General features: G+C 50.6%; 1 protein-coding gene across 2 annotated transcripts in view; it reads right to left on the reverse strand.

The window, feature by feature from the left end:
- SLC6A20 (solute carrier family 6 member 20) overlaps positions 1 to 17390 on the reverse strand; it is a 41681-nt gene extending 24291 nt beyond the window's left edge. The window contains exons 1-5 of one of the 2 annotated variants that reach the window (XM_047771907.1): positions 17214 to 17390; positions 5387 to 5527; positions 5096 to 5173; positions 3362 to 3453; positions 359 to 586 (exon numbers count right to left, since the gene is read on the reverse strand). In XM_047771907.1, the coding sequence (XP_047627863.1) occupies positions 359 to 586; positions 3362 to 3453; positions 5096 to 5173; positions 5387 to 5527; positions 17214 to 17334 (660 nt within the window). In that variant the 5' untranslated portion in view covers positions 17335 to 17390. The remainder of the gene's footprint in view (positions 1 to 358; positions 587 to 3361; positions 3454 to 5095; positions 5174 to 5386; positions 5528 to 17213) is intronic. The other variant, XM_047771917.1, reaches the window with a different exon arrangement.
- Between the last annotated feature and the right edge of the window lie 1288 nt (positions 17391 to 18678).

Here is an 18678-nt window from a genome sequence, read left to right on the forward strand (position 1 = left end):
GGAGGCACTGCTGTGCAGGGAAGGGTGAGCCGAGGGTGTCTCAGGGACACCTGTGACCTCTAAGTTTCTAAAGAATGGGAAACTGTCAAGTTGCTTGGTGCCCCATGGGTAGTACAGGTTTGGAGCTGGGATAGAAACGCTCATCTTTATAGGAAATAGCAAAGTCCTGCTTTCAAGATTTAGGGTTGCAACTAAGCACCGCCAGCCATGTCTAGTCCTGAGCGGGTGACAGGTCAGCATCACAGTCTGGCCCTCCTCCCCAGCACAGCTTCCGCCCCCTTGGCCACAGAGGCAACCCCTGCTCCTGCCACTGTCCAGGGCTCCCCAGCCACTACCCCCCCCACCCCCCACAATCTACCTTGCCTGTGGACTCGGTGCCCCGCAGGATGCACAGGTACACCAGCAGCCAAGCCAGGATGAGGCAGAGCGCTGGCTCCCACTGCACTGGCCCATTCTCCTCGATGGATGGTGAGATGTTGAGGGTCTTGCGGTACCAAAAGTACTGCGTGGAGGAAGCCTTCTCGCACTCCTCGTCATAGCCTGTGTGGTTGCTATTCAGTGGGCAGACAGACCACGGCAAGGGATCCTTTGGGATCAAAGCAAGCATTAGAGGAGTTCCTGACATGGCTCAGCAATTAACAAACCAGACTAGCAACCATGAGGCCATCCCTGGCCTCACTTAGTGGGTTAAGGATCTGGCGTTGCCATGAGCTGTGGTGCAGGTCACAGATACAGCTCAGATCTGGCGTCGCTGTGGCCAGAAGCTACAGCCTTGATTTGACCCCTAGCCTGGGAACTTCCATATGCCACGAGTGTGGCCCTCAAGAAAAAAAAGGCAAGCGTTATACACAGAGGTGAGGGCTGAGGCAGAGGTCAGTGGTCCCCAAAGGCCAGGCGGCTGGAGCACCTGGAGGCAGACAGGGCATCAGAGAGTTTGTCTCAAGCATGGATGGGGTGGGGGTAGAGGTGACAGGCAAGGAGGGCCGCCACACTCCCAGCGACCCTACAGGCGTTGGTTGAAAACTACTCAACTCTCCAGCGGGTCTGAAAAACTGAATCAAACGAACAATGGCCAGCCGGTCTGTAATGAACAAACTCTGACCCACAACTTCTGCAGCCGGAGTGGAGCCTGGGCTTCAGAGTTTTAAAAGCTCCCTTTGTGCAGTCAGTATGGAGAAACTTTCAAGTATAGAAGGACGTGTTATACTGACCGACTCTCAGCACCCAGCTTCTCTGCTCTGGATCAGCAGGTCAGGCTGGGATCCCTGCAACAGCATTTCTAAGAGCCCGGTGCCCCTGCAGGGCAAGGCCAGATGCAAGGCTGGAAAGCCCACCCAGGTCAGGGGGTAGACAAGAGCACAGACCCTGTGACCAGGCTGCCATGTCCAGTCTCCCCGCTGTTCAACCCCTCTCTGCCTCTGGTACTCAGGCATCAGTGCCACAGGAGACGGGGACGATCCCATGAGCGGGTACTTCCAAGTGCTCATGACCCTACCTGGCCCAGAGCAAGTATGAGCGAGTATCTGCTGCCATCATCACTATCATTGATACAGGACTGTGGAGGCAGAGGGGATAAGGGAGAGGGCCTGCGGACCTGTATGGGCTGAAATGAACGGCCAAGTTGTTTCCTGGCATCACGGATCTTCACACTTCTGAGGGTTACACAAGGGTACTCCTTTCTGCAGGCACTTTATTTTTGCCTTTGGAAGATGGTCAAATGATCCTGACTCATTAGGAGAGGACACATTGCTTCTACCTTTGGAAAACTCTTAAGTATACAGACATACAATGTCTGTGACACGTAGTAGGGCAGCCCCTTAGGTGGCATATGGCATTGTACAGTGCACGGCCTGCCCAACCATACATGACAATCCTGCTCAGAGGGAGGGGAATGGGCCCCAGGCTGCAGAGCACCCTGTTTCTACCCACAAGTCTGCGTGGAGGCTGGCCTTCAAACTCTACACTGAACCAAGGAGAGGATGAGGGGCTGCAGCTAAGCTCAGGGCCGGTCCTTCCCGTCAGGCATGTGGCATGTGCACAGGGGATTTTCCAAGGAGATGTTCTGGGTGGGGCGGGTTGGGAAGCCAGAGATGGGTGTGGATGGAGCACTGTCTCAGGGTAGATGCCAACTCCTGATTACTGAGGTCATTCACCTAAGCATTCCGGGCCCCAAGGATTCAAGGCCTGCCCCAGTGTGACCCCACATGTTGGGGTCAGTTCAGAGTCCACAGCTGGCCCCACCTACCATTTGACCTTGGAGACGGGGTCTGTGCTATGAAGGATCAGGGAGAGGGTGAGGGATCTGCCCAGTGAGCTCCTGCCTCCTCCCCGTCTTCTCCCTCCTGGGAGGAGGCTGAGATGCAGGAGCTGCTGGGAGATGCGTGGGGGCCAAGGGAGGGGGAACCCCGAGAGGGAAAGGCAGGTGTCAAGGAAAAGACAGGAACCTGGGCAATGGATGGGAAGTTTCCACTGTGGAAACAAAGACCGGCCCTCTGTGTGGAATGAGGATTCTCTCTTCACAACTTCCAGCCCCTTCCAATATTTTCTTCCATGAGCATCCACTATGGTTATAATCTGAAATGAGTTTATCGGAGTTCCTGCCATGGCTCCGTGGTTAATGAACCCAACTGAGATCCATGAGGATACAAGTTTGATCCCTGGCCTCCCTCAGTGGGTTAAGGATCCGGTGTTGCCGTGAGCTGTGGTGTAGGTCGTAGATGCGGCTCAGATCTGGCATTGCTGTTGCTGTGTTGTAGGCCGGCAGCTGTAGGTCTGATTAGACCCCTAGCCTGGGAAACTCCATATGCCGAGGGTGTGGCCCTGAAAAGACAAAAGACAAAAAAAAAAGAAAGAAAGAAAGAAAAAGAAATGAGTTTTTCAAATGTTTATCTTTGAGAACAGCTGCCATTGTGTTACAGGGCTGACAAGGGTCCTTCTAGGAGAACTTTTGTTCTGCAGGGAAAAAGTAGGGCCTCGGCTGAGAGAGACCAGGAAGAACAAGTGATGGAGGGGGGGTGGGAGGAGGATGCTGGTACTCTCATGCTTGGGGGTGGAGTCCCTATGTTCTCTCCAAGGTCTCCCTCCTGGGCCTACTATGCAGTGGTTCTTAATATTTTGGGGGTCACATTTTTCATAGAGAACCTGATGAAAGCTGTGGTCCTGCTCCCCAGTAACATGCATGCATACACCACACTCTATAGCAGGGGCCCATGGACTCAGAGCCCTCCACTGGCCTGGGGTGCCAGCCTCCCCTAACCCCTCACACCACTTCCTGGCTCCCCCCAAGACTGCCACCCCCCCCCACACACCCTCTGCCCTCTGCTTTCCTGCTTGGCCCCTGCTCGGGCATGGGCACACTCACCTGGAAGGAGTGGAAGAGGTACCAGAAGGCCCAGGCATTGATGACATTGTAGTACATGGAGAGGAAGAAGGACACCACCACACTGGCCACACCTGTGGGGACAAGAACATGGAGGGCTCTGAGGACCACCCCTCCCCCACCCACCTGGCCAGGGGAAGTGGTGGTCTCACCCAGGCACCCGAGAACACTTTTTTTTTTTTTTAAGAGCCGCACCCGCAGCTTATGGAGGTCCCCAGGCTAGGGGGTTAATCGGTGCTGTAGCCACTGGTCTGCCACAGCTCACGGCAATGCCGGATCCTTAACCTGCTGGGCAAGGCCAGGGATCAAACCCACAACCTCATGGTTTCTAGTCGGATTCATTTCCGCTATACCACAACAGGAACTCCAACGTGCGAGCACTTGCTAAGGGTTATAGTCCCCTCTGCTACCTCTCTCCCCACCTTCTGGGACATGAGGCTGGTGATGTTCTTTTGAGATCCAAGTGTCAGGTGCTGTGCTAAGTACTTTATGTGCTTTAGGTCTTCATGAAAATGTTAAGCAGGTAATATGTCCACCTCACAGGGGAGGAAACTAAGACACAGTACTTGTTCAGGACAGCTATTTAAGTGGCAGAACTAGGATTCGAACCTAGTGTGAGAAGCATTTCATCACTGCTGCCACATCCCTGTTGCTCCCTCCTTGGCTTACCTGAAGCTGGGGCACCTGTACCGAACACCGCCTGGTAGTGACAGGGCAGGGCTTGAGGAGGTACGTCAGGAGTCGAGGGGACTGGGGCTGCCCCCCTCCTGGTCCAAACGGTGGGGAACCAGAGGGGGCTGGGGGCGGGGGGACTCAGAGCAGAGAGGGTTAGTAACCAGGGGGTGTCCTTCAGCCAGCTCTCACCAGCCCTGAAAGTCACCGAGTGCATCTCTGCCCAACCCCACGCTCTGGGACATCTCCTTAGTAGGTGACATTGGCCGTGGTGGCAGTAGTCACACCAACAGCATCAGTAAATGCTGCACAACCGGCCTTCTCCTCAATCCACCCCAGCTCAAGAGCTGCTTGTTAAACATTCACCAGCAGCCCTGACAGACACAAACATCTGGTATCTTTCCTATTAGGCAGTGAAGGCTGCCTCGAAAAAGCCCTCTGTGAATGATGACTTGGTCTGATCTTAAAACCACACACCTCCCTGTTAAAAATTAACAGCTATTTGAGATGAGGCGGCAGGGGGATGTGGAAGTGATGTGTAAGGCCACTAGACACATTTCTTCTGCATCTGAGATGAAGTCACATGCAAGTTTACATTCTTCTGGCTCCTGACACCTCTGTTTCCTGTCCTTCCCCTTCTGCCTGGGGGCAGGAGGAGTGAGCAGAACAGACCGTGGCCACTGCTGGTCAAAGTTCCTCCTGCTCCAGCAGGAGCCCTGGCCTGCGAGGGCTGTGCAGGGCAGGCGAATCTCCCGCAGGTACCCCAGACACTGGCTCGAAGTAACTCAGGGGGCAGGATGGAGAGCAGAGCCCCTCGCAACATCCACTGTGCCTGGGCTTCGTGCCCTGGAGATGTGGATGGCACCCACATCCTCTGGTGTGGCGAGGAGTGAGACACACACACACACACACACAGGCCAGCACCACTGCCAGAGGGATGCCGTGTCAGTAATGACTAGCAGAGAGCGGTTAGAAGGGTTCCCAGAATGGTTCTTGGCCAGGACCCCGAGTTCCAGCTCTTCTTGACAGCTATTTCCCCCTTACAGATGAGACCAGGGAAGAGAAGCCATGTGGCATCAGCTCTCCAAGGCGGGGGCCGTATCCTCCCTTTCTCCCTGTCCCCTGAGGAAGAATAGAGACCCTCTCAGCCCACATGCTATGGCTTCCCCACCTCCGCCCAGCCATCTGTCCACCCCATTCAAGGATTCTCGTGGGCCCCTTGTGCTTGCCACTTGCCCCAGCAGCTTTGCCAGTGGACTCCCCCATCACCTCCTCTTTCCCAGGGTACTGTTTGGGGGTCCACAGATGGGAGAGGACAGGAGAGTGGCTACTTACCGACGCCACCCAGGTAGGGGCTGATGGTCCTCCAGGCACCAATGCTGCCCTGGCGCATGCGCTGCCCCACTGCCAGTTCCAGGTACAGGAGCGGCATGCCCTCCACAATGAGCATGATGAGGTAGGGCACCAGGAAGCTACCTGTAGTGTCCAGAGCCAAAATCAGGCTGTCACCCATGGGCTGGACTCTGGAACCCGCCCAAACTCTCTGTAAACGTCCTTCCACCCATCCTCCATCCCTTCCTCCCTTTCAGGTCTTTCCACCTCTTCATTCACCCTTTTACTTTTGCATCCATCCATCCATCCATCTGACCATCTTCTATTCATTCTTCTTTTCTTTTATCTTTCCCTCAGAATCCATCCTATCTTTCTACTCATGCTCCTTTCTTCTACCCATTTACTCTGTCTTTCCATCCGTTCATCCTTCTATCCTTTCCTCTTCCTACTCATCCATCCAGCCAGCCATCCACAGATGACCCACAGCCATGTGAGTTACTGAAGTCTTCAAATACTTCGTCTGGGGTGGCCCATTGCCTTGAACACCCTCCTTGATGCTTCAGCTGCACCAGATCCTCTGCCAGAAACCCCCAATCCATCCTCTATTATGGCAGCTAATGGTTGAGCAGAGCCAGGACCACTAAGTGGTTAAACGTTCTGCACACCACCCTACCCCCCAAGTCCATCCATCCATCTGCTCACCTCCACACACTTCCTTTGGCCTTTTTGTACAGCCCTGAAGGTGCCTCACAGGAGGCGTTAATTTTATTAACTGTTTTACTAAATACATCCTCTGGGCTGGGACCTGAGCTAAGTGTGAGTTGGAAGGGAAATTAGCTGCCCTGCTCCCTGCCCATGAGGCATCACCCGGGCAGAGGAATTCCAGCAGCTTCATGATGGTTCTGAGCCACAGAATACTCCTCTGGGCCTGACATCTGCAGTGATGAGGCAAGGTCTTGATGTGTATGTTGAGAGACAAGGGGGACTCCAAGAGATCCCAGCCACCACCTCCCTTTACACAGCACCTAGGATATATGTGTGTTTCTTTTATACAGTGGCCTTTGGCCTACAATTTCATTTCATTAGGGGCACTGGGATTAATAGGAATTTTAAACCCACTGGTTCCCAAGGCATCATCTGCAGACAAGGACCCTTGGTGATAATGGGGAGCCAGGGCAGGTGAATGGAGCTACGAAAGGCCCCCCACTGCCAGACACATGGACAGAGGACAGCAGCCTGCAGGAGGGTCTCCCACAGCGGCTGTCCCTGAAGGCAGCTGGCCCACTACCTCTCCTGTGAAGCCCCTTGGCCAGCCATCCTCCCGTACCTGGATCCTTGGTAGCAGATGTCAAAAGGTTCACCGGGGCAAGAGGGCAGGACTTCTGACTGAAATAAAACCCTGATCCTACAGCTGCAGGGATTAAGGGCTGGTTACAGAAGGAACTGGCTCATCAACTATTATCGTCACTACATATGCTCCCACAAACAGCCAACCCACTTTTCTCCCCAGACAGGATCCCAATCCCTCTCAACCACACCATATACCTTCACATCAGCCCTAACATTCCCCTAGGAAAACGAGCCCAGACTTCCCTTCGTCACCTCAGCCTTGGACACTTAGGCTGGTGCCAGGGTTCTGCTATCCTAAACAAAGCCGGGTCCACGCATTTGGTTATTTCCTCAGGATAGAAATCCCAAAGGGAGACTGGCTGGCATGAGGTGCTCTCACTGCAGAGAGCAAGGTGCCAGTGTGTGCTCGGGAGGGTGGGTGCCAGCACCAGGCCTCGGCACTCCCAGCTTAGACCTCTTGGCTCACGTCAGGGCTACAAGGCCTGCCCCCTCATTTCTGGGCTCTGCTCCGGGGACTCTACTAGGCCCTGCTCCCTTCCTGCTGGGCAGACCTATGTTTCACACCTCTACCCAGGTCCTCTGCCTGGCAAGGAATCCAAGAGGCCCTCAGGGGCTCACACCCACCAGTTATCCCTAACACAGGTTGCACTGGCACCGCCTGCCTAGAGTGGCATGCACAGCCTCAGAGGTTCTAAGAAAAGTGGTTTATTTTCACCTGAGGTGTTAAACAGTAACCACAGGAGGCCCGGCAAGGTCCATAGGAGGCTTTTCTCTTTCACAGAGCCTGCCTGACGGCCCACTGCCTGCGGAAGAGTTGAAAAGTCAAGGCCTACTGCCCACTCTTTGGCCCTGCCCTTCAGTCAGGTCTATTACCCCTCCCACTAGCCAACCATCCAAACACACAATCCCAGTGGATATGTTCTACTATCATGTTCTCCACAAATGCTGCTAGAATAACTGAATATCCATATGGTGGAAAAAAATGAACTTCAACCAACAGTTCACATTGTATACCAAAAAAAAAAAAAAAAAGGCTTGCAAAAATGGATCACAGACCTATAGGTACAACTCAAGGCTATAAAACTTCTAGAATAAAACACAGGAAGAAATCTAACTTTTGGTTAGACAGAAATTTCTTAGATACAATATCAATAACATTACCTGTGAAAGAAAGTATTGATAAATATTGACAAAACATCAGACATCTTTTCAAATTGTTCTCTGAGAAAGGTACTTTTAGGAGAATAAAACAAGCTGCAAACTGGGAGAAGGTATTTGCAGAACACTTATCCGACAAAGACATTTTTCTCTATATAACTAGAATATGTCAAAACTCAAAAATGAGAAAACAAAGAATCCATTCAAAAATATACAAAAATGTAAACAGACATTTCACCAAAGAAAATATATGAATAGTACTTTAGCACATGGAAAGCTGCTCAAATGATCTTGAATCATCCAGGTTCAACCAGCCATCATTAGGAGAATGCGGATTCAAACCACAAAGAGATGACATGACACACCTATTAGACTGGCTAAAGTAGGAAAGGTGACAATACCAAGTGCTCACAAGAACTTGGAGGTATTCCCGTACATTGCTACAGGGAGTGGAAAATGGTGCAGCCACTCTGGAAAGCAGTTTCTTGTAAAGTTAAGCATAGAATTCCTGTGTGACCTAGCAATCCCACTCCTGGGTATTGACTCTAGAGAAATGAAAACTTACATTCACACAAAAACCTATACATGAATGTTGATCATGACTATATTCACAGTTGTCATGAATTGGAAACAATCTAATTGTCCTTCAATGAGTGAATGGATAAATCAACCCTGGCACACCCATACAATGGAACATTACTCAGCCAGTAAAAAGGAACAAACTTCTGATTCATGAAACAACATGGAAGAATCTCGAAAGCATTATGCTCAGTGAATGATACCAGATTCAAACATACTATGTGATTCCATTTATATGACCTCTTAAGGCATGTCTAAGGCATGTCCCTAAGGCAAAACTATAGGGACAGAACACTGATTTGTGGCTGTTACGGGCTGGGATTGAGAAGGGGCTAATCGCATGTAAGCAATGTAAGCTGTGTGGCCATCAGCACAGGTGCATCTCCAGTGAGGATTTGGCCTGGATAGTTCAAGATTATTTGAGCTGTGAAGCCAGCTGCTTCCATCAGTGGGTCATTTTTGCTGTCACCAGCCACACTGTCATGACAAACATCTTTGACAGACACACTCTTGACATTGAAGCCCACACAGTCCCCAGGAAGCACTTTCCTCCAAGCTTCCCTGTGCCTTTCAACAGATTTGACTTCCTGCTGCTCCAGGCACTGGAGTCCAGTCCTCAGTGGGTAGGTCCTAGGTTGGGTCTCCATCCGGGAGTGTCTGCCAGCCGTCTTTGGGTTACTTTTAGCACCAGTCATGCAATGCCGAGTGGCTTGTTGGATGGTCTTTCATAAGTTAGGCCCTGTTAAGTATTTTTGGATCCACTGTAATGTGGCATCTCTCCAGTCATAGGTACTATTACAAATGCACTGCATTCAGTGCCCTGGAGCACCTCGGGGATTGAAACAATTGTGCTCTAGGATCCTAGTCAGACCAGGTGTGGTCAAGCATGAAACCCTATTCTTTGGGCCTCTCCATCCTTTTCTGAATAACTGGCTAGTATGTGGACAAGTGAATCTATGGAAAAAGTGATCCTCCTTTTTTTTTTTTTTAAAGGGCTGCACCTGAGGCATACATAAGTTCCGAGGCTAGAGGTGGAGTTGGACCTAAGCTGCTGGCTTATGCCACGGTCATAGCAACTTGGGATCTGAGCCGCGTCTGCAACCTACACTGCAGCTGACGGCAATGCCAGATCCTTAACCCACTGAGCAAGCCCAGGGATCGAACCCACATCCTCATGGATACTAGTCAGGTTCATTACCTCTGAGCCACAACGGGAACTCCTGAAGCTACCGTTTTAGATGAAGTGTCCCAGCGTCCCTTTTAAATGGGTTTCATGTTGGCCATGTGTTTTTGACCTTCCCTGGGTGGCAGTGAGCATACACTGCTGGTTTCGCCTGTTCACAGACCTGGGGAACGGGAAGGCAGGGGGAAGCGCTTTGTCTCCTGTCCTGGTGTTGTCATGACCACCATCTGAAGGCTCCGAGCATGTTCTGGTGAAGAGCTTCAGGGTGAGGTCTATCAGAAAGTCTATCCCTAATGTCAGTTTTACCTTGGGCTCCTGGGCCTCTTCATTCATCAACATGTTGCAGCCCAGGGCAATCTGTTCTCCAAAGCTCCCCCTCTGTACAGGAAGCACACTGTTCTTTCTAGTGCTGGCTCTTCCCTCTTCAGGTTTCTCACTTTCCGCGAATCCAATGTCGCTGACAAAAGGTGGTGCTTTGTCTTGCATGTTCTTTCTTCTGTTTCTGTTCCCTGGTGAACACTTTCAGTGCAACATCTACCAACTGAGAAAGGTCCATTCCAAATGCACCATCGCTTTGCAACTTTCTTCTGCTGTGTGAAGCACTCTGCCCCGCCCCCACCCCCCCCCCACCCCAGAATAAAGGTCAAATTTACCATCCTAATAGTTTCAGGGGCCTTGGGATCTGCATTAGTCTAATGTCTTTAGGCCTGATCAATTTTTTCCAAAACTTCAGAGAGGTCTTATCTTTTTTGCTCTCTCTGGAATTCTGTTCAAACTCTTTCGCCTTTATTCCCCTTTTCAAAGCCCTGCCAAGGTGCACTTGGAAGCAGTGCTCTAGGAAAAGCTTTCCTCCCCTACTGGGATCACATTTGGTTCAGCTGTGGGTGCTGCCAAGTGGGTTTGGGATCCAAGCTGCCCTGGCCCACTGGGTGTCCTCTTGGGATTTAGACTAACACAGGATACTCTAATTGAGCCCTAGAAGGAGGGGCAGTCCTGAGCCCCAAGTGTCAGGAATTGGGGCTGGATAGGAGTGGAAGGTGGATATATTGGCAAAGCAGATGGGGCAGCTAAGGAAGCCAGCTCAGCCGGAGGCAATAGGTTTGAAGTAACTTATCCTCACTCCCCTTCCTTTTCTCATTTTCCCTGATGTGAGAACCCAAGTGCTTGCACATGAAGAACATCGTTCTTTTCCACTTCACAGAAGAGCCACCAGAAAACCATAACTAGCCAATGATCATCTCAAAGGATGTCTTCTGCCTTCACATCAACCAGGTGGGCTGTATTCTGGGCTGGGGTGTTTGGCGATTTGGGGAATCAAGTGTAATATTTCTGTTCTCCCTGGGAATGTCCCACACTCTATTCCTTTCCTCCAGCTGACATCAGCACAAGTTTTGAAAGTCACAAGACGGGTACCATTTCTCTAAGTCAAATCAAGCAAAATGAAAAGAGAAAAAAAAAAATCAAAGGACAAACAAAATCCTAATAAACTTGCAAGTTTGGTCTTGGGGTTTTACATATCCCAACAACACAGGAGACCATAAAGGATGTAATGAAAACAGCAAGGGTGGCAGGACATGGTACCCCTACCGAAACCCCATGTGGAAACCCTAACAGGTACTATGGCCACATGTTGTCAAAGTAAAATAGCATATTCTCACTCATGGGTCCATGGCTGCCATCAGATCACTTAGCCAAACGTCAGGTCACTTAGCCAAACGTCAGATCACTTAGCCAAACGTCAGATCACTTAGCCAAACATCAGATCACTTAGCCAAAACGTACCTCCAAAGGCTTCCTTTAGGGATAGTTGAAACATTCCCCATTTTTAAAAACAGCACAAACATCCAAAGAAGCAGATGGACCAGTTTACAAATTGGGTAGAGGTCCAACAACGCTTTCCTCTCTCCAAAAGGGTATCCCACTCAAATTCCAAACAAATTGGCTTATTTTGGAGGGAAAAAAAACCCTCAAGTGGAGAGGAGATAAAGTCTCCAGCTATGGACACGGAATGTCTACTCCTACTGTAGGGAGCCCTTCAGCTCCCAAATGTCGATTCCTTGCTTCAAATGCCAGGCCCTAGGGCTGCCGCTTTGCGGAAGTTTGATGCGCAAATTGTCAGGACAAGAGGTCCTGGCAGCTGCTAGGGCCTTACCTGAAAATTCTGCAACTGCTCGTTACCAAGTCCAAGGTCATACTGTTCATCACAGGACAGGCCAATCGATGGTGAGACCAGTTGTTGGGGCGAGGAATAACGATGTTTATTTGGAAGGCCAGCCAACCGAAAAGACGAGAAGATTTGTGTCCCAGAAAACTTCTTGCCAGAGGCTCCTTTTATACCAAAAGGTGAGGACATAAAGCTGAACGCTTCCTGATTCCCATCAGCCTCTGGAGGGGATGCAGCCACTGACAGGTGGGCCTAGTCAGGAAGTTTCCTGTGAGTTAAACTTAGGGATTTTAGCTTAACACTGTTACCTGGGAGGCAGGGTTCCCAGAGATGGGCCATTTTGTATAATTTAAGCTTATAGGCAACATCCCTTTAGTGATTGACTTGTAATAAGATATTTTAGGAGTTCCCGTTGCGGCTCAGTGGTTAACGAATCTGACTAGGAACCATGAGGTTGAGGGTTTTCTCTCTGGACTTGCTCAATGGGTTAGGGATCTGGTGTTGCCGTGAGCTGTGGTGTAGGTCACAGAGGTGGCTCGGATCTGGTGTGGCTGTGGCTGTGGTGTAGGCCAGCAGCTGTAACTCTGATTTGATCTCTCAGCCTGGGAACCTCCATGTGCCATGGGTGTGGCCCTAAAAAAAGACCCCCCCCAAAAAAAATTTTATAGGCCCAGCCTAACCCCAACCTCATCCCAATCACATCTCTGCCGCAGTCCTCTGGGTCCACCAACAGTTAGTTATTCTCAGATCATGTCACTCTCTGCCTCCCTGACCTCTCACCCTCCCACCTGGTCAAAACCCTTTTTGGCATCTCCTTACACCTGGACCAGCACCCACACTCCCTCTTGAGGCGTCTGAGGCTGTGGAACAGGGCTCCTGCCTTCCTCCCTCACTCCACTGCCTCCACATGGCTTGGACACGGAAGTGGTCCCAGCTGCTTCTCCAAAGCCCCCTTTTCTTCTCTGAACTTGATTCCTATCTCCAAGTGGGGGTGACAATTCCAACCCCAGGGGTGTTGTGAAGAGCAACTTGAATATTTACAGAAAATACTCCATACGATGCCTGGTACATGCTCAGAGCCCAAGGGTATGGCTGCTATCAGGATTGCATCTAGAAACCTCAGGATGAGCAGGAGTTCCCGTCGTGGCACAGCAGAAACGAATCCGACTAGCAATCATGAGGATGCAGGTTTGATCCCTGACCTTGCTCAGTGGGTTAAGGATCCAGCACTGCCCTGGGCTGTGGTGTAGATCAAAGACTCGGCTTGGATCCTGAGTTGCTGTAGCTGTGGCGTAGTCTGGCAGCTACAGCTCTGATTAGACCCCTAGCCTGGGACCCTCCATATGCCTCAGATGCGGCCCTAAAAAGCAAAAACAAACAAAGAAAAGAAACTCCGGGATGAGCAGCAGATGTCAGATGTGGCCTGGCCTCTCAAGGGACTCCCAGGCCTCATTTTCGATGGCCGGGACCCAGCATCTTGAGCTTACTTTGCACATTGTGTTTGATACTTGACAACCTCTGAAATTCAGGTTTTTATTCCATCCAAAAGGACTGCAGAAACCCCACGAGCAGAGACTGAGCATGCACTCGTGCCCGCCCCCACCCCCACCTCCCCAGTACAAGGAAGCAGTGGTCGTGCCTTAGCCCACCCATCCATCTGTGGACTGACCTGGTGTGGCTCAGTCCGAGGCTTGGAGCTGCCCCCAAGGGCTGTGGCTCCAGGGGTGGGCCAGGGCTCACATCAGCTCACAAAAGCTGTGCAGCTCTTCCCAGCCCCTCATTCCTGGGCATTATGTTGGTAGTCTGAACTAGGCCACAGTGGGAGTATTTACACTGCAGTCATCAGCAAACACTCTAACTTAGATCCTGCGCCTCCCTCCAAAAGCCAGTTGTTCTACGTTAATGGCACCCAACTGCCTGGCTCCAAGCAGCTGGTGGTCTGGTGGAGGGCAGGGAATTCCTCTAAAGTGTGGACCATGGACAAGCAGCATCCATCAGCATCACTTAAGAGCTTGTCAGAAATGCAGAATCCTGCCCTCCTGCACAGATCTCCAAGTCAGAACCTCTAGGGGTGGGGCCAGCAGCCTATAGTTTATCAAGATGCTTGGGTGGGCAAAGTCTGAGACACAGTGATCTAATGACCAGGGATGAGCAGAAGAGGCTTTGAGGGGCAGTGTCATCATCCCACTGCCTGGTCAGGTGTCCTCTGACTGCCCATCTTTGTGCTTCAAATAGCAGCATACAGAGAAAATTTAGGGAAAAAAAAGCCCAGCTTTCTAGGAACCACAAAACTGTCCCCCCTCCTCCATTTCTTCCACCATTTGACCATGTTTACATAAAAGTCAACTGCGGGTACACGCATTTTCTTTTCTTCTTCTTCCTCTTCTTTTTTTTTTTTGCTTTTTAGGGCCCCATCCACAGCATATAGAAGTTTTCAGACTAGGAATTGAATTGGAGCTGTAGCCACCAGCCTACATCACAGCCACAGCAACTCGGGATCTGAGCCACATCTGCGACCCACACCATAGCCCATGGCAATGCCAGATCCTTAACCCACTGAGCGAGGCCTGGGATCAAACCCACAACCTCATGGATACTAGCTTGATTCGTTTCTGCTGCGCCACAACAGGAACTCCTTCTTGCCATTTTTTGTTTCTGCTGCACCTGCGGCATGTTGAAGTTCCCAGCCTGAACTTCGGCCACTGCAGAGACAACACCAGGTCCTTAACCCGCTGTGCCACAGCAGGAACTCCTCTGCACTCATTTTCTGCACATTCCTACACAGCACCTTTTCATCCCTATTTCTTCCTGAACAAACATGGACTTAGACTTTGACATGGTAGCTGCCACCTGCTGACTTTACCAAGTAGATTTTGTGCAGTTCCTTCAGCTGCCTTTCCTTTGTTTTAGCAGCAAGGTGCTATAAGAGGTGGTTGGCACCTGGAATGTAATCTTCAGAATTAACATTCCTTGTGCCGGCCGGGCCACAGGGCAAGAAGGAAACCAGCCTCCCAGGTTACAGGCAGAGCTTCATGAAAAGGAGCTCGGGCCCTTAATCCTTTTTATTCTGGGAAGTATTTTGGCACAGCTTGGCTCTGTGGTTTATAAATAAGCCCTTTGTTGGCTGGCAGGGGGTGGGGTGGCGGAAGCCAAGGCTCTGTGAAGAGGGAAGTTGGGCATCTCCTGGCCCTTTCATGATGTGGTTGGTGACCCATCAGGTACAGAATGGGTGTGCCAACATAAATCACTTACTGTAGGTGACACCACTGGGTAGTGAAAGGCTTGGGAAAACCACCAGCATCCCTGCCTCACGAACTCTGTAGCTTTTCAAAACAGACCTGGCTCCTTCATCTAACAACTCTTCACTGAGCGTTTCCTCTGACCCCACCACTTCACAGAGATGGGGCGAGTGAGAGACAGAAACTCTAAAACAAAGCGCAGTCCTTCTGACCAGGTGCCGGGAACACTCCAGGCTAACGACAGCAACCCTCATCTATTGATCTGTCCATCCACCTATCAGCCTAAGTATACTCTGTACCAGGCACAATATCTCTTCTTTCTTCCTGGGTCCTGAAGTTCTTGCCCTTTCACTAGCAACTCCTTCTATATACAGTTGACCCTTGAACAACACTGGATTTGAACACTGCGGGTCCTCTCAAATGCAGCTTTTTCTCTGTGGTAAATACCACAGTACTCCATAATCCCTGGTTGGTTGAACCGTGGACATGGAGGACCTGTGGGTGTGGAGAGCCGACTGTAAGGGATATGGGGATATTTGACAGTGTGGAGGATGGATGCCCTTCACCCCCAGGCTGTTCAAGGGTCAACGGTATTCTGCCTCAGAGCAACTCCACCCCACCCGTGTCCACCTGCAGACTACTCAGGTGATGGTGTTGTGACAAACAAGGAATTAAATAGTCATGTGACAGCAAGGCTCGCCTGGCCTGGGGCCTGGGAAATGTGTAGCCAGCATAAAGGTGTCCTGGGTAGGCGTGCTGAACACAGAATGCTGTGGAAATCTCATCCTGACAAACGGTTCTTTTCAGAAGTTGGCTATGAAGCTCTTGGAGCATATGGGAACACAGGCACGTCACGAGAATATGATGTGCATGTGCCTTTCAAATTTAAAAAAGGAATCAGGCTTAAGAATGCACTGTTTTAAAAAAACTGTACATTAAAACCTTTTGATAACTTTTATTTTTGAGCGGGGGTGGGGTGGGGGTGGGGTGGGGGTGTGAGTGAGGGAGCAGTGTTTTAGGTCTTAGTCTCCTTAAATGGGATGAATGTGGTAAATACTTTGGTCTAACATCTTTCATGTCCTTTATGGTGAAAAAGCCATTCACACTGATTATAGAAGACATCACCCACCCACCCACAAACACACACACACACTACAAGGTAAGCAACAATTACCCAGAGATAACTGCTGTTTCATTCCCTTTGGTATGTTTTTGCTCATTCCCTTTTCTCAATGCATAATTGAGACCATGCATTTTATATATCTTTGAATCTGACTTCCCTCCCTCTACTTAATAAATGACATGAAAAAATACTCAAATGCATTTCTTTAAAACATCATTTTAATGGCTTCTAAGAGCACCATGGCGTGCGTGTTCCATAATTTATGGAACCAGTCCCTTTTAGTTGAGGACTTGGGAATTTTCTAATATCTTGCTTTTAGTAAAAGATGGAGGCCACCCTTTTATTGTCTACCTCTGTCAGAAATATTCCTTCAGGTAGAATTCTAGAAATGGAATAACTCAGAAAAAAAAAGTTTTTTTTTTAATGCTGAGACTTCAATCTCTATTGCCACCTTGCCTTCCAAAAAGATGTTCTCTGCCATGTCACAGAAGGTGTCCCCAGCTCCTTGGAAGCTGAGGGAATGCCGTAGGGGTGTGTTGCTGCCTGTCTGGTGAATGCACTGTGATGCTTCAGAGGAAAAATTTGTCAAAAGCAAATAAAACTGAAATAGAGTGATTGGCCTTCCTGCCTACTGTGGTTCCAAGCCTAACTTTTTTGATAAAAAATTAAATAAAGAGATTAAGATCCTTTTATCCTGAGTTTCAAATCATGCTGCCAGGAATATAAGTTTCTGATCTGAAAGTTGCTTAACAAGTTTCTGTGAACAAGACAATTTCCTGCTCACTTTTTGCACTTAAACGTACGGCTAACTCACTAGCAGACCCTTCTCTGAGGTGGAAAGGCCCGGGGAAGGCGCTCTGGATATGAGCGCCAACTGTGGACTGAGATGTCCTGGGTCCGATTCCCGGCTCTTTAACTTTGGACAAATCACTTTGCTCTCTGAGCCTGTTTACTGACACGCGAATGTGGGACCAACCCAGCGCGCCCCCCCGCTCCGCCCCGGGCCGCTCAGCACTGGAGGCGCCCGCACTCACCTCCGCCGTACATCTGGCACAGGTAGGGGAAGCGCCACACATTGCCCAGGCCCACGGCGTACGAGATGCAGGCGAACACGAACTGCAGCGGGGTGTCCCACAGCGGCCGCGCTTTGTCCATGGCCTCGGAGTGCGGCGCGCGGCGGGGTGGGTGGCCCCGCGCCTCTGCCGCGGCCGCTCGCCGGCTTTTTAATTGCTAATCTCATTAACGGCGCGCCCGTCGGAGGGGCGAGGCTGGTAAATGGATGACGGTGAGCCCCACCCCGCCGCCCGGCCGCCTCCGCCGGGAAGGCGCCGGAGATTGCGCGGTACAGGGCAGCGCTCTGGTCACTGGGCTCGACGTGGGGGCCGGTGTGTCGTCTGTGACGCTCCCGGCAGTGGTCACGTTCATTCGAGCACCTACCCAGCCTTTACAGAGTGCCTACTGTGTGCCAGGCTTTGTCTGCCGACAGGGCTGTGAACAGCAACATGCCCAAGCCCTCTCGGAGTCGACATTCTGGCAAAGGGAATTGCATAAATGGACTGGATGAAATACCGTATTCAGCTAGTTTTGACCTACAGAAAGGACAATTCCATATAGTTCGTCTTAGTCCCTATTTAAGACAGATATGCAAGGAAGGCAAAGCAAAGGGATTAGAAGTTCTGGGGAGAGGGCGGGGTGTGGGGGTGTCATGTGCAGGGTGGTCAAGGAGGGCTTCCCAGAGGAGGGGATTTACATTTGCCCAGAAACCAGAAGGAAGTGAGGGAGCCCCCAGCCTCGCCTGCGGAGGAAGACTGATGCAGGCAGCCATCTCCTTGGATCCACGGACAGGCTGTGTGATCCCATGGCGTGAAGGGCTGGGAGGCTGGCTCTGTAGTGCTGGATGGGGCCAGGAATCAGGTTTTGAACAACCACTGTGGGAGATTCTCTTGCTGGGACCAGAGATGCTGATTTACTAGGTTCAGCTTGTGACCTAAGAAACCTCATATTTTTACCAGTCTCTCAAGAGGATTTGGTTTAAGAGGGTCACTAGAAATGGCAAGTCATGTACCCTGAAGTAATGCAGGGTATATGGCTTGGAATCTCAGTTCTGCCACCGACCTGGCTGTGTGATCTTGAATGAATCATTTAACCTCTGAGCCTCTGTTTCCTTATCTGTGGCGGGAACATATATATTCCCTTTCCCATGGGCTCACATGGGAATCGGAAACTCAGCTTACTACTGGGCACATGCTAAGTGCTCAATAAAGAAACCTTTTGTTTTTTTTTTTTCTTTCTTTTTAGGGTCAAACCCTTGGCATATGGAAGTTCCCAAGCTAGGGGTCAAATTGGAGCTGCAGCTTCCTGTCTACACCACAGCCACGGCAATGCAGTATCTGAGTTACGTCTGTGACCTACACCACAGCTCATTGCAACACTGGATCCTTACCCAATGAGCAATGCCAGGGATTGAACCTGTATCCTCATGGATACTAGTGGGATTCT

The sequence above is a fragment of the Phacochoerus africanus genome, chromosome 1 (assembly GCF_016906955.1).
Source record: "Phacochoerus africanus isolate WHEZ1 chromosome 1, ROS_Pafr_v1, whole genome shotgun sequence".
Lineage (NCBI taxonomy): Eukaryota > Metazoa > Chordata > Mammalia > Artiodactyla > Suidae > Phacochoerus > Phacochoerus africanus.